This window comes from Hyla sarda, unplaced genomic scaffold (genome assembly GCF_029499605.1).
Source record: "Hyla sarda isolate aHylSar1 unplaced genomic scaffold, aHylSar1.hap1 scaffold_1149, whole genome shotgun sequence".
Taxonomy (NCBI): Eukaryota; Metazoa; Chordata; class Amphibia; order Anura; family Hylidae; genus Hyla; species Hyla sarda.
The window spans coordinates 38051-55729 of NW_026607770.1; the positions used below are offsets into that span (position 1 = coordinate 38051).

The 17679-nt window shown below is 38.7% G+C and overlaps 1 protein-coding gene across 1 annotated transcript in view; it reads right to left on the reverse strand.

Annotated features, from left to right (window-relative positions):
- Positions 1-254: 254 nt before the first annotated feature.
- LOC130302058 (solute carrier family 2, facilitated glucose transporter member 4-like) overlaps positions 255-17679 on the reverse strand; it is a gene marked incomplete at its 5' end in the record, with an annotated part of 77385 nt that continues 59960 nt past the window's right edge. The window contains 3 exon segments of the mRNA XM_056551671.1: positions 255-854; positions 1280-1483; positions 1613-1714. Of these exon segments, the coding sequence (XP_056407646.1) occupies positions 648-854; positions 1280-1483; positions 1613-1714 (513 nt within the window).

Here is a 17679-nt window from a genome sequence, read left to right on the forward strand (position 1 = left end):
TTGGTTCCAGGATGGGGGCACTCTAGATATTGGTTCCAGGATGGGGGCCCTCTAGATATTGGTTCCAGGATGGGGGCCCTCTAGATATTAGTTCCAGGATGGGGGCACTCTAGATATTGGTTCCAGGAAGGGGGCACTAGATATTGGTTCCAGGATGGGGGCACTCTAGATATTGGTTCCAGGATGGGGGCACTCTAGATATTGGTTCCAGGATGGTCACACACATCAGGAGTGTTCAGAGCCTTTGTTTTGCTTACAATATTTTAATGACACAGCAATAATATATTTATATATATATATATATATACATTTATACATGAAGAATATATACCTGATGGGTCATAGCACTCATTGTACAGGAGTCTGGCCTGCTGATGTATGAGGGGCACAATCTCTTCTCCCTGCAGGGGGCACTGTAGCTCATACTGGTTAGAAGCTGCGTTACAGACCGATGCCCCCTCAGTGAGATGTTCAGCAGTGGTGGCCATAGAGGGAGGTAATGGAGGAGGTTGTGGCTATTACTATGTATGAACACTATGGGGCCCCTGATGGCACAAAGTCCAAACCCAGAGATATGTAATGGAGGCCGGATGTGTGAGGTCTGCATCGGGCAGATCATGGAGGTTCTAGAAAGGTTCTTCATAGCCTCACATCTCATCCCCTCCCCCCAGGCTATCCAGCTCCGTGCTGGCCTTTATCTCCTGCTCCAGCAGGGAGGGGTTTCTTCTGTGGAAGGCATGAGCGATCTCATCGAAGGACCTCCCCCTGGTTTCTGGCACACGGAAATAGGTGAATATGAAGAACCCCAAGAGTAAGAGAGCAAACAGCAGGAAGACGTAGGGTCCGCAGAGGTCCTAGACGAGACAAGGCGGGTTATTCAAGACCCTCGATCTGAGGAGAATCTGGCCACATCAGGTCTGAAGCAAGTACGTAAAGGGGTATTCCAGCCATTTCAAGAAAAAAATCATACTTACCTAGCCCCCGGTGCCCTGCAGCACTTGTTTGCCTCAGTCTGGTCCCTCGATCATCTCCCAAGATGAATGCTTGGGGCAGGACCTACCGGCTCAGCCAATAACTGGTGGAGATGGGACATTACTGTGACCAGTGATTGGCAGGTCCTGCACTGAGCGCTCGTCTCAGGAGAAGAGAACAAAATGGGGGACTGGACGATGCGAACCGAACTGTGGGGGAACAGGCCTAGGTAAGTATACCTTTTTTTGTTCAGGCTAGAATACTCCTGTAAGCAGGTAGATGCCCTGGACAGACAGAACCAACTTACCGCTACATACGGGAAACCCATTCCAATGATGAAGTTGGAGGTCCAGTTGGTGCAGCCTGCAATGGCCATAGCGGCGGGACGAGGACCTTGGCTGAAGAGTTCAGCAACAATAAACCAGGGAATGGGACCAGGACCGATTTCAAAGAATGCCACAAATCCAAAAATGGCTGCCATGCTGAGCGCACTGATGGCGGGCACGGTGTCCTGGGGGCAGAAGATACTATTATTTCCGATCTCCGGCTTTTGGAAACTACATGTACACGGGGTTAATATTGTGTGATGCACAATGTACCAGGAATAGTGTGGGGACACTACACATCCACCATGTCTCACCTGTAGCACCATGGCCGTGGTCATCAACAACGCACACGTGATCATCCCAGCAAGACCCACAAGGTGCAGGGTCCGTCGTCCGGCCCGCTCCACCAGGAAGAGCTATGGAGGAAAAGAGAGATGTGAAATGTTTGGTCCTGGAGTAGAGTCCGGGATGTCCACCATCCTCAGGAGGCTTAATATGTGTATCAGGTCCTGGGCCTTGCCTAGTGCAAAGGGTTAACATTTCTTTCGTGCTTTGGTCACATGCTACTCCAAGCCAATTATTGCAGGAGAAGTAGTCCTTAGTCTGGTCTCTAGGGGAGGACCTAAGTCTGTTAAGAACCAGTTAGTCTGAGGTCAGAGTCATGTGATCTCCTGGCCCTGCTCTAGCTGTGAGGTCTAGTCCGGCCCTAACCGGCTATAGGTTGACCTCCCTTCACCTGGACACATCCTAGGTACAATGTCAATGGGTCCAGTCACTGTACCTGCTCCTGTCCAGGCTGTGAGGAAACAAAACTCCCATGGGGGGAATTGGAGATGAATTCTCTCGACAAGGGCCTCTCTAAATACAGATTTCTTTGTGGATGAGCCTTCCTGCGTCACGTCACAGAGGCCACTGCTGAGTACAGTCTGCATTCTGCACCACAGTGACGTGACCTGTGTCCCCCGCCCCCCTCATCAGTAAATTCAGAAGCTTTACTCCAGGTGTTCAGAGGTCTTATCACTGCACTTTGTATATTGGCACAGCCTTACTGAGGTCACATTGGGTTAATAGGTGACAGTGAGGACTACTCCCTTCCCCCCCCCCCCCCCCCCGCATAACCCTCATCATGTCCATTAGTGGTTACAATCCATACTGGTGTAAGCCTCTCCAGATAGAGCTGGGACGTGTGCAGAGGAAAAGTGGAGTAGTTGGCCATAGCAACCAATCAGATGAACGAAGCGATGTGATTGGCTCCTCTGCACAGGGTTTCAATAATCTCCACTATGGGCGGCCAGATGCTCTTATGTGGCGTTGTCACACCCCCCTCCGTGTCCTCATGGTTAGGACCCTAACCTACACCACCATTTTTCATGGTCCCTTGTCCCTGCAGGGCTGCTGTGTGTTCCCTTCATCTCTTTCTCATTAACCCCTTAGGGTCTCACAGTATTTTGCTTTATAGGCAAAACCAGGACGGGTCCAAACCACAAGAAAATGTGCAAATCTAGTTTTTCTCTATGGGTTCTATCCCTGTCACTATCCTGAGTGTGAACTCAGCCTTAAAGCGTCAGATCCCCCCCAAAAAAACAAAACTGTTCTATGTTACGCAACGCCTCATCCGGACCATGGCCATAGGGGGAGATTTATCAAGACCTGTCCTGAGGAGAAGTTGCCCATAGCAACCAATCAGGTCGCTGCTTTCATTGTTCAGAGGCCTTTTCAGAAATGAAAGAAGCGATCTGGTTCCTATAGGCAACTCCGCAACTGTTCCACTGGACATGTTTTGATACATCTCCCCCCTGAAATTTATGTCTCTATCACTGATATTCCACTAATAAATAGCAGATTACAGCTGCTCACTGTCTTTTCCATCTTGTCAAAGGGAGGGTGTGTGTCCTTCTCTTACCTACACTGTGACGACTCCTCCCCCTCCCTCACTCTGCTGATTTACTGCTTTGAAGCCTGGCTGCCCTGCTCTGTAACCCTTTCCTCTCTGGTTTTATTCTGTACACACACACACACACGATTGTTAGAGATTGCCTGTACTCTACCACCAAAGACAATAAGGTGAGTGTATAACTTAAATCTACAGCTCCCAGCATGCCCAGACATCCTTCGACAGTCCAGGCATGCTTGAAGTTGTAGTTTTGCAATAGCTGGAGGCACATGTTTGGTAAAGCTCTATGTTACAGCAGTATTGCTGTGGCTGCATTCCTCCTGCAGCCTTGTCAATCAGCAATCTCAGGTCCATGACCCTTGGTTACCCTCATGCTGCTGTGGGACTCAGTGTCCGAGGAGGTATGGGGACCCCTAGTGGGGGGATTTTCAGAGGCACTTTTCTTTAATATAATGTGAACATTTTTTTTTATAGAAGTAGATTAGAAAAGCTATTGTTTTGCCAAGATGTACAACAGATATCTCTGTTGACATGGCCACTTGAACTGGCTCCATTGTGTGGTCCCTTGTTGTGTGGCCCTCGCTGTGCAGCACTTTTGTGGTCCTTGTTCTGTGGTCCTCATTGTGTGGTCCTTGTGTGGTCCTTGTTGGGCAGTCCCTTTTGTGTGGTCCTCATTGTGTGGTCCTTGTTGTGTGGCACTTTTGTGGTCCTTGCTGTACTCGGTATACTCTGCTGGTCATTACTATTATACAATAATCAGCACTCGTGTGTCTGGGGAATTGGGAGAGAAGACGTCATTAAGGGGGCGACCGAACATGTAAGATGTAACCATGAAAGATCATTTTATCCAACCAATGAGAGACCTTCCTGGTGAGGACAGGAGGTGGGTCCTTGTGGTTCTGTTCAGGAGGGAATACTCTTAGATCACTTGTCCTTTTGCCCAGTGTCATTGAATTAGATATAAACTAAAACGAGTCCGGCTCCATCCGCCAGTCCGGCTCCATCCGCCAGTCCGGCTCCATCCGCCAGTCCGGCTCCATCCGCCAGTCCGGCTCCACCATGTGATTGTTCGTTCAATGGTTGTTCATCCCTCTGGTTTCTGTCGACTGGTTCAGTAAATTAACAAGACACCTTCAAGGAGGAATCCATAGAGAAGACATTCTAGAAAGTTCTCTCATTCTCAAGCTTGTTCCGGTTTGACTTTCAAGGATCTCCGTTCAAGTGGAGGAAAAACGCTGGATCAATCGGCGCAACCGCTCAGTGTTCATGAATGAAGAATCCAATAATGGTATAAAAGCTTCGGGTTTATTTTAAAATGCCTTAAAACAGGCTTGTTCCGGCGTGTAATCCAGAGCCGTGACTCTTCCCAGACGAGATCGAGGCCGGAGGCTTCTTATTGGCCTAATCAGATGGAGTGAAGTCTATGGAGCTGAGGGACACCGACCTGTATGGACCAGGGGGTCTCCTCATCTCAGAAGACTTCAGTAGAACAAGTCTTAGGCTGGAATTCCACTGAGGTTTTTTTGCAAAAAACGCCAATTTTCCCGCACAGCGTTTTTTCAGTGAAAAAACTCCCCGTTCAGATGTTAGCTGCAAGTCAATAGTAAACTGCAAAATGCCAGATTCACTTGGCGTTTTTCAGTTTGGCGTTTTTTTTTTTTTTTATCCTTTTGGATGTTTTTCAGCAATTTCGGGCTCAGAAGCTGGATTTTAAAAACGCCCGACAAAACCTAGTTTGGCGTTTTTTTGCCCTGAAATCGTGGCATTTTCCTCCCATAGAAGTCTATGGGAGAGCAAAAACACCAAGAAAAGCGCCATGTTGGTTTTAAATTTTGCGTTTTTGCAGGCGGTTTTTATTCTTTTTTGGACTTTAGCGATCCTAAAAAGTGATGGAGATTCATTTTTTATTAACATTTCGTAGGCTACCATAAAAAATAATAACAAAAAAAGATACAGTAGTGATGGAAAAAATTGTATCTAACGAAATTCATCTTTATTACGAAATATTTATCAATTTATGTGAGCGGGTAAAGCGCTAAAAATGTAGCCGACAATAATAAAAATGTAGTGTGTGCGTGTTTTTCACTTTTTTTTTCTCCATTTTTTAGGTAGTACTACTACTCCGAGCATGGAACACACTGTTTCATGATGGGAGTAGTAGCACCTGTACTAATAGACAGATTGCCTGTTGCGATCCTCCTGTATAATGTATAGATGCGGCGGCCGCTCTTCTATGGTCTTCTATATATACACATATTCATATTTCCCGCAAGATGGTTCCAGCCAATCACAGCTCTGCAGGAAATATGAATAGGGGTATATATACGGCCGTGCAGGGACCATAGAAGAGCGGCCGCATCTATACATTATACAGGAGGATCACAGCGCATGTCAATAGTGACCCCCGCTGTGATGTGCCCTTTATTACAAGTACTACTACTCCCAACATGGAGTACACTCTGCCTCATGCTGGGAGCTGTAGTACCTGCATAAATAGACAGATCGCAGCAGGTATCAGAAATTACACTCGCTGGGATCTGTCTGGCGTTTTTATGCCACAAAAATCGCAGGGCAAAAATCTCAGTGGAGTCCTAGCCTTGAGGGGATCTGGACTAGTGGATGAAGATGGTTTCACATGTACACAGCTCCTAAAACTAAAGGGAACACAAACACCACAATGTAACTCCAAGTCACTGACACTTGTGTGAGATCCCACTGTCCACTCAGGAAGAACACTGATTGACAATCAATTTCACATGGAACAGACAACACGTGGAAATTATAGGCAATTAGCAAGACACCCCCAATAAAGGAGTGGTTCTGCAGGTGGTGACCACTTCTCAGTTCCTATGCTTCCTGGCTGATGTTTTAGTCACTTTTGAATGCTGGCGGTGCTTTCACTGGTTGTGCTTACAGCCCAACACCGTGCAGGACATTTGGCATTTTCCAGAGAACACCAAGATTGGCAAATGTGCCACTTCACAGATGAAAGCAGGTTCACACTGAGCACATGTGACAGAGTCTAGAGACGCCATGGAGAACGTTCTGCTGCCCACAACATCCTCCAGCATGACTGTGGGTCAGTAATGTTGTGGGGTGGCATTTCTTTGGGGGGCTGCACAGCTCCATGTTCTTGCCAGAGGTATCCTGACTGCCATTAGGTACCGAGATGAGATCCTCAGACCCCTTGTGAGACCATATGCTGGTGCGGTTGGGTTCCTCCTAATACTCCAGACACATGAGGTCTAGCATTGTCTTGTGTGTCAGCAGTTCCTACAAGAGGAAGGCATTGATGATATGGACTGGCCGCCCGTTCCCCTGAATCAGATTGAGCACATCTGGGACGTCTCGCTCCATCCACCACAGACTGTCCAGGAGTTGGCGGATGCTTTAGTCCAGGTCTGGGAGGACATCCCTCAGGAGACCATCCTCCACCTCATCAGGAGCATGCCCAGGCATTGTAGGGAGGTCTTACGAGCACGTGGAGGCCACACACTACTGAGCCTCATTGGGACTTGTATTAAGGACATTACATAAAGTTGGATCAGCCTGTAGTGAGGTTTTCCTCTGTGATTTTGAGGGTGACTCCATATCCAGACCTCCAGGGGTTGATGATTTCCATTGATAATTTTTGTGTGGATTTTGTTGTCAGCAAATTCAACTATGTAAAGAGGAAAGGATTTCATACGATTAGTTCATTCAGATCTACGATATGTTATCGCAGGGAGACCTTTAGTTTTTTGAGCAGTTTATCTGAGGTGGTGGCTCCATGGAGTCCTCTCTCCTGTCTGACTACAAACGGTCATAGTTAGGGCCCATGTGGGTGCAGATGGGGCCCAAAATGTCCTACAATTTGAGGGCTGAGCGAGTGTCCCGAAAATTCTTCTACTTTGACCTCTTCTCTACATCACAGCGTCTCTATCCCACCTTACTATAGGTTTCCATGTGGACAAGAAGGAGGAAACCAAGAGTCCAATCCTTATGTGGTTAGAGAAGGATCGGACCTTATGGATGAAACCCCCCAATCCATATATCTCTACTGAGAACAAGATCCCTCATCACCAAACCAACATTTCCGTGTCCGGGATCAGAAGCTGATGGCCGAGGGAGATTGTAAATTCCCACCTTGGAGATAGAATTGAGCCCAGATATATTACACCTCCAGATATATTATTCAGCCCAGATATATTACACATCCAGATATATTATTCAGCCCAGATATATTACACCTCCAGATATATTATTCAGCCCAGATTATATTATTCAGCTCAGATATATTATTCAGCCCAGATATATTACACCTCCAGATATATTATTCAGCCCAGATATATTACACCTCCAGATATATTATTCAGCCCAGATATATTACACCCCCAGATATATTATTCAGACCAGATATATTATTCAACCCAGATTATATTATTCAAACCATATATATTATTCAACCCAGATTATATTAATCAACACAGATTATATTATTCAGACCAGATCTATTACACCTCCAGATATATTATTCAGCCCAGATATATTATTCAGCTCAGATATATTACACCTCCAGATATATTATTCAGCTCAGATATATTATTCAGCCCAGATATATTACACCTCCAGATATATTATTCAGCTCAGATATATTATTCAGGTCAGATATATTATTCAGCTCAGATATATTACACCTCCAGATATATTATTCAGCTCAGATATTACAGCTCCAGATATATTATTCAGCCCAGATATATTACACCTCCAGATATATTATTCAGCTCAGATATATTATTCAGGTCAGATATATTATTCAGCTCAGATATATTACACCTCCAGATATATTATTCAGCTCAGATATTACAGCTCCAGATATATTATTCAGCCCAGATATATTACACCTCCAGATATATTATTCAGCCCAGATATATTATTCAGCCCAGATATATTACACCTCCAGATATATTATTCAGCCCAGATTATATTATTCAGCTCAGATATATTATTCAGCCCAGATATATTACACCTCCAGATATATTATTCAGCTCAGATATATTATTCAGGTCAGATATATTATTCAGCTCAGATATATTACACCTCCAGATATATTATTCAGCTCAGATATATTACAGCTCCAGATATATTATTCAGCCCAGATATATTACACCTCCAGATATATTATTCAGCCCAGATATATTATTCAGCCCAGATATATTACACCTCCAGATATATTATTCAGCCCAGATTATATTATTCAGCTCAGATATATTATTCAGCCCAGATATATTACACCTCCAGATATATTATTCAGACCAGATATATTACACCTCCAGATATATTATTCAGACCAGCTATATTACACCTCCAGATATATTATTCAGCCCAGATATATTACACCTCCAGATATATTATTCAGACCAGCTATATTACACCTCCAGATATATTATTCAGACCAGATATATTATTCAGCCCAGATTATATTATTCAGCCCAGATATATTATTCAGCCCAGATTATATTATTCAGACCAGATTATATTATTCAGACCAGATCTATTACACCTCCAGGTATATTATTCAGACCAGCTATATTACACCTCCAGATATATTATTCAGCTCAGATATATTACACCTCCAGATATATTATTCAGCCCAGATATATTACACCTCCAGATATATTATTCAGCTCAGATATATTATTCAGCTCAGATATATTATTCAGCCCAGATATATTACACCTCCAGATATATTATTCAGCTCAGATATATTACACCTCCAGATATATTATTCAGCCCAGATATATTACACCTCCAGATATATTATTCAGCTCAGATATATTATTCAGCCCAGATATATTACACCTCCAGATATATTATTCAGCCCAGATATATTATTCAGCCCAGATATATTACACCTCCAGATTATATTATTCAGACCAGATCTATTATTCAGACCAAATTAAATTATTCAGCCCGGATATATTACACCTCCAGATATATTATTCAGCCCAGATATATTACACCTCCAGATATATTATTCAGCACAGATTATATTACACCTCCAGATATATTACACCTCCAGATATATTATTCAGCACAGATTATATTACACCTCCAGATATATTACACCTCCAGATATATTATTCAGCTCAGATATATTATTCAGCCCAGATATATTACACCTCCAGATATATTATTCAGCCCAGATTATATTATTCAACACAGATTATATTATTCAGACCAGATCTATTATTCAGACCAAATTAAATTATTCAGCCCGGATATATTACACCTCCAGATATATTATTCAGCCCAGATATATTATTCAGCCCAGATATATTACACCTCCAGATATATTATTCAGCCCAGATATATTATTCAGCCCAGATTATATTATTCAACACAGATTATATTATTCAGACCAGATCTATTATTCAGACCAAATTAAATTATTAAGCCCGGATATATTACACCTCCAGCTATATTACACCTCCAGATATATTATTCAGCTCAGATATATTACACCTCCAGATATATTATTCAGCCCAGATATATTACACCTCCAGATATATTATTCAGCTCAGATATATTATTCAGCTCAGATATATTATTCAGCCCAGATATATTACACCTCCAGATATATTATTCAGCTCAGATATATTACACCTCCAGATATATTATTCAGCTCAGATATATTATTCAGCCCAGATATATTACACCTCCAGATATATTATTCAGCACAGATTATATTACACCTCCAGATATATTACACCTCCAGATATATTACACCTCCAGATATATTATTCAGCACAGATTATATTACACCTCCAGATATATTATTCAGCACAGATTATATTACACCTCCAGATATATTACACCTCCAGATATATTATTCAGCTCAGATATATTATTCAGCCCAGATATATTACACCTCCAGATATATTATTCAGCCCAGATTATATTATTCAACACAGATTATATTATTCAGACCAGATCTATTATTCAGACCAAATTAAATTATTCAGCCCGGATATATTACACCTCCAGATATATTATTCAGCCCAGATATATTATTCAGCCCAGATATATTACACCTCCAGATATATTATTCAGCCCAGATATATTATTCAGCCCAGATTATATTATTCAACACAGATTATATTATTCAGACCAGATCTATTATTCAGACCAAATTAAATTATTAAGCCCGGATATATTACACCTCCAGATATATTACACCTCCAGATATATTATTCAGCCAAGATTATTCAGACCAGATATATTATTCAGCCAAGATTATTCAGACCAGATATATTACACCTCCAGATATATTATTCAGTCCAAATTATTCAACCCAGATTATATTATTCAGCCCAGATATATTATACAGCCCAGATATATTATTCATACCAGATTATATTATTCAGGCCAAACTATATTATTCAGCCCATATATATTACACCTCCAGATATATTATTGAGCCCAAATATATTACACCTCCAGGTATATTATTCAGTCCAGATATATTACACCTCCAGATATATTATTCAGCCCAGATATATTGCACCTCCAGATATATTATTCAGCCCAGATATATTATTCAGACCAGATATATTATTCAGGCCAAACTATATTATTCAGCCCAGATATATTACACCTCCAGATATATTATTGAGCCCAAATATATTACACCTCCAGGTATATTATTCAGGCCAAACAATATTATTCAGCCCAGATATATTACACCTCCAGATATATTATTCAGTCCAGATATATTACACCTCCAGATATATTATTCAGCCCAGATATATTGCACCTCCAGATATATTATTCAGCTCAGATATATTATTCAGCCCAGATATATTACACCTCCAGATTATATTATTCAGCCCAGATATATTACACCTCCAGATATATTATTCAGCCCAAATGTATTACACCTCTAGATATATTACACCTCCAGATATATTATTTAGCCCAGATTATATTATTTAAGCCCAGATATATTATTCAGCCCACATATATTATTCAGCCCAGATATATTACACCTCCAGATTATATTATTCAGCCCAGATATATTACACCTCCAGATATATTATTCAGCTCAGATATATTGCACCTCCAGATTATATTATTCAGCCCAGATATATTACACCTCCAGATATATTATTCAGCCCAGATATATTACACCTCCAGATATATTATTCAGCCCAGATTTATTACACCTCTAGATATATTACACCTCCAGATATATTATTTAGCCCAGATTATATTATTTAAGCCCAGATATATTACACCTCCAGATATATTATTCAGCCCACATATATTATTCAGCCCAGATATACTACACCGCCAGATATATTATTCAGCCCAGATTTATTACACCTCCAGATATATTATTCAGCCCAGATATATTGCACCTCCAGATATATTATTCAGCCCAGATATATTGCACCTCTAGATATATTACACCTCCAGATATATTATTCAGCCCAGATATATTATTCAGACCAGATATATTATTCAGGCCAAACTATATTATTCAGCCCAGATATATTACACCTCCAGATATATTATTGAGCCCAAATATATTACACCTCCAGGTATATTATTCAGACCAGATATATTATTCAGACCAGATATATTATTCAGGCCAAACTATATTATTCAGCCCAGATATATTACACCTCCAGATATATTATTCAGCCAGGATTATTCAGACCAGATATATCACACCTCCAGATATATTATTCAGTCCAAAGTATTCAACTATGTACTATGTACTAACCCAGATTATATTATTCAGCCCAGATATATTGCACCTCCAGATATATTATTCAGACCAGATTATATTATTAAGGCCAAACTATATTATTCAGCCCATATATATTACACCTCCAGATATATTATTCAGACCAGATATATTACACCTCCAGATATATTATTCAGCCAAGATTATTCAGCCCAGATATATTACACCTCCAGATATATTAAACCTCCAGATATATTATTCAGCCAAGATTATTCAGACCAGATATACTACACCTCCAGATATATTATTCAGTCCAAATTATTCAACCCAGATTATATTATTCAGCCCAGATATATTATTCAGACCAGATTATATTATTCAAGCCAAACTATATTATTCAGCCCATATATATTACACCTCCAGATATATTATTGAGCCCAAATATATTACACCTCCAGGTATATTATTCAGCCCAGATATATTACACCTCCAGATATATTATTCAGCCCAGATATATTGCACCTCAAGATATATTATTCAGCCCAGATATATTATTCAGACCAGATATATTATTCAGGCCAAACTATATTATTCAGCCCAGATATATTACACCTCCAGATATATTATTCAGCCCAGATATATTACACCTCCAGATATATTATTCAGCCAAGATTATTCAGACCAGATATATCACACCTCCAGATATATTATTCAGTCCAAATTATTCAACCCAGATTATATTATTCTGCCCAGATATATTGCACCTCCAGATATATTATACAGCCCAGATATATTATTCAGCCCAGATATATTACACCTCCAGATTATATTATTCAGCCCAGATATATTACACCTCCAGATATATTATTCAGCTCAGATATATTACACCTCCAGATATATTATTCAGCCCAGATATATTACACCTCCAGATATATTATTCAGCTCAGATATATTACACCTCCAGATTATATTATTCAGCCCAGATATATTATACCTCCAGATATATTATTCAGCCCAGATGTATTACACCTCTAGATATATTACACCTCCAGATATATTATTTAGCCCAGATTATATTATTTAAGCCCAGATATATTATTCAGCCCACATATATTATTCAGCCCAGATATATTACACCTCCAGATTATATTATTCAGCCCAGATATATTACACCTCCAGATATATTATTCAGCTCAGATATATTATTCAGCTCAGATATATTATTCAGCCCAGATATATTACACCTCCAGATATATTATTCAGCTCAGATATATTGCACCTCCAGATTATATTATTCAGCCCAGATATATTACACCTCCAGATATATTATTCAGCCCAGATATATTACACCTCCAGATATATTATTTAGCCCAGATTATATTATTTAAGCCCAGATATATTACACCTCCAGATATATTATTCAGCCCACATATATTATTCAGCCCAGATATACTACACCGCCAGATATATTATTCAGCCCAGATTTATTACACCTCCAGATAGATTATTCAGCCCAGATATATTACACCTCGAGATAGATTATTCAGCCCAGATTTATTACACCTCCAGATATATTATTCAGCCATAATATATTACACCTCCAGATAGATTATTCAGCCCAGATATATTACACCTCTAAATATATTATACCTCCAGATATATTATTCAGCCCAGATATATTACACCTCTAGATATATTACACCTCCAGATATATTATTCAGCCCAGATATATTACACCTCCAGATAGATTATTCAGACCAGATATATTACACCTCTAGATATATTACACCTCCAGATATATTATTCAGCCCATATATATTACACCTCTAGATATATTATTCAGCCCAGATATATTACACCTCCAGATATATTATTCAGCCCAGATATATTACACTTCCAGATATATTATTCAGTCCAGATTATTCAACCCAGATTATATTATTCAGCCCAGATATATTACACCTCCAGATATAACTTACAGGTGGTCCATATATCACACCTACACAAGTTATTATATGATTACTTACAGGTGGTCTCTATATCACATCTACACGAGTTATTATATGATTACTTACAGGGGGTCTATATATCACACCTACACGAGTTATTATATGATTTATTACAGGTGGTCTATATATCACACCTACACAAGTTATTATATGATTACTTACAGGTGGTCTATATATCACACCTACACATGTTATTATATGATTACTTACAGGGGGTCTATATATCACATCTACACGAGTTATTATATGATTACTTACAGGGGGTCTATATATCACACCTACATGAGTTATTATATGATTACTTACAGGTGGTCTATATATCACACCTACACGAGTTATTATATGATTACTTACAGGTGGTCTCTATATCACATCTACACGAGTTATTATATGATTACTTACAGGTGGTCTATATATCACACCTACACGAGTTATTATATGATTACTTACAGGGGGTCTATATATCACACCTACACGAGTTATTATATGATTACTTACAGGTGGTCTCTATATCACATCTACACGAGTTATTATATGATTACTTACAGGTGGTCTATATATCACCTACACGAGTTATTATATGATTACTTACAGGTGGTCTATATATCACCTACACGAGTTATTATATGATTTATTACAGGTGGTCTATATATCACACCTACACGAGTTATTATATGATTACTTACAGGTGGGCTATATATCACATCTACACGAGTTATTATATGATTACTTACAGGTGGCCTATATATCACATCTACACGAGTTATTATATGATTACTTACAGGTGGTCTATATATCACACCTACACGAGTTATTATATGATTACTTACAGGTGGTCTATATATCACACCTACACGAGTTATTATATGATTACTTACAGGGGGTCTATATATCACATCTACACAAGTTATTATATGATTACATACAGGTGGTCTATATATCACCTACACGAGTTATTATATGATTTATTACAGGTGGTCTATATATCACACCTACACGAGTTATTATATGATTACTTACAGGTGGTCTATATATCACACCTACACGAGTTATTATATGATTACTTACAGGGGGTCTATATATCACACCTACACCAGTTATTATATGATTACTTACAGGTGGTCTATATATCACACCTACACGAGTTATCATATGATTACTTACAGGGGGTCTATATATCACACCTACACGAGTTATTATATGATTACTTACAGGTGGTCTATATATCACACCTACACAAGTTATTATATGATTACTTACAGGGGGTCTATATATCACACCTACACGAGTTATTATATGATTACTTACAGGTGGTCTATATATCACACCTACACAAGTTATTATATGATTACTTACAGGGGGTCTATATATAACACCTACACGAGTTATTATATGATTACTTACAGGTGGTCTATATATCACACCTACACCAGTTATTATATGATTACTTACAGGTGGTCTATATATCACATCTACATGAGTTATTATATGATTACTTACAGGTGGTGTATATATCACACCTACACGAGTTATTATATGATTACTTACAGGTGGTCTATATATCACACCTACATTAGTTATTATATGATTACTTACAGGGGGTCTCTATATCACATCTACACGAGTTATTATATGATTACTTACAGGTGGTCTCTATATCACATCTACACGAGTTATTATATGATTACTTACAGGGGGTCTATATATCACACCTACACGAGTTATTATGATTACTTACAGGTGGTCTATATATCACACCTACACGAGTTATTATATGATTACTTACAGGTGGTCTATATATCACACCTACACGAGTTATTATATGATTACTTACAGGTGGTCTCTATATCACATCTACACGAGTTATTATATGATTACTTACAGGTGGTCTATATATCACCTACACGAGTTATTATATGATTACTTACAGGTGGTCTATATATCACCTACACGAGTTATTATATGATTACTTACAGGTGGTCTATATATCACACCTACACAAGTTATTATATGATTACTTACAGGGGGTCTATATATCACACCTACACGAGTTATTATATGATTACTTACAGGTGGTCTATATATCACACCTACACCAGTTATTATATGATTACTTACAGGTGGTCTATATATCACATCTACATGAGTTATTATATGATTACTTACAGGTGGTGTATATATCACACCTACACGAGTTATTATATGATTACTTACAGGTGGCCTATATATCACACCTACACAAGTTATTATATGATTACTTACAGGTGGCCTATATATCACATCTACACGAGTTATTATATGATTACTTACAGGTGGTCTATATATCACACCTACACGAGTTATTATATGATTACTTACAGGTGGCCTATATATCACACCTACACAAGTTATTATATGATTACTTACAGGTGGTCTATATATCACACCTACATTAGTTATTATATGATTACTTACAGGGGGTCTCTATATCACACCTACACGAGTTATTATATGATTACTTACAGGTGGTCTCTATATCACATCTACACGAGTTATTATATGATTACTTACAGGTGGTCTATATATCACCTACACGAGTTATTATATGATTACTTACAGGTGGTCTATATATCACCTACACGAGTTATTATATGATTTATTACAGGTGGTCTATATATCACACCTACACGAGTTATTATATGATTACTTACAGGTGATCTATATATCTCCCCTACACGAGTTATTATATGATTACTTACAGGTGGTCTATATATCACCTACACGAGTTATTATATGATTACTTACAGGTGGTCTATATATAACCTACACGAGTTATTATATGATTTATTACAGGTGGTCTATATATCACACCTACACAAGTTATTATATGATTACTTACAGGTGGCCTATATATCACACCTACACTAGTTATTATATGATTACTTACAGGTGGTGTATATATCACATCTACACGAGTTATTATATGATTACTTACAGGTGGTCTATATATCACACCTACACCAGTTATTATATGATTACTTACAGGTGGTCTATATATCACATCTACACGAGTTATTATATGATTACTTACAGGTGGCCTATATATCACATCTACACGAGTTATTATATGATTACTTACAGGTGGTCTATATATCACACCTACACGAGTTATTATATGATTACTTACAGGTGGTCTATATATCATACATACACGAATTATTATATGATTACTTACAGGTGGTCTATATATCACACCTACACAAGTTATTATATGATTATTTACAGGTGGTCTATATATCACACCTACACGAGTTATTATATGATTACTTACAGGTGGTCTATATATCACACCTACACGAGTTATTATATGATTACTTACAGGTGGTCTATATATCACACCTACACGAGTTATTATATGATTACTTACAGGTGGTCTATATATCACACCTACACCAGTTATTATATGATTACTTACAGGTGGTCTATATATCACATCTACACGAGTTATTATATGATTACTTACAGGTGGCCTATATATCACATCTACACGAGTTATTATATGATTACTTACAGGTGGTCTATATATCACACCTACACGAGTTATTATATGATTACTTACAGGTGGTCTATATATCACACCTACACTAGTTATTATATGATTACTTACAGGTGGCCTATATATCACACCTACACGAGTTATTATATGATTACTTACAGGTGGTCTATATATCACACCTACACGAGTTATTATATGATTACTTACAGGGG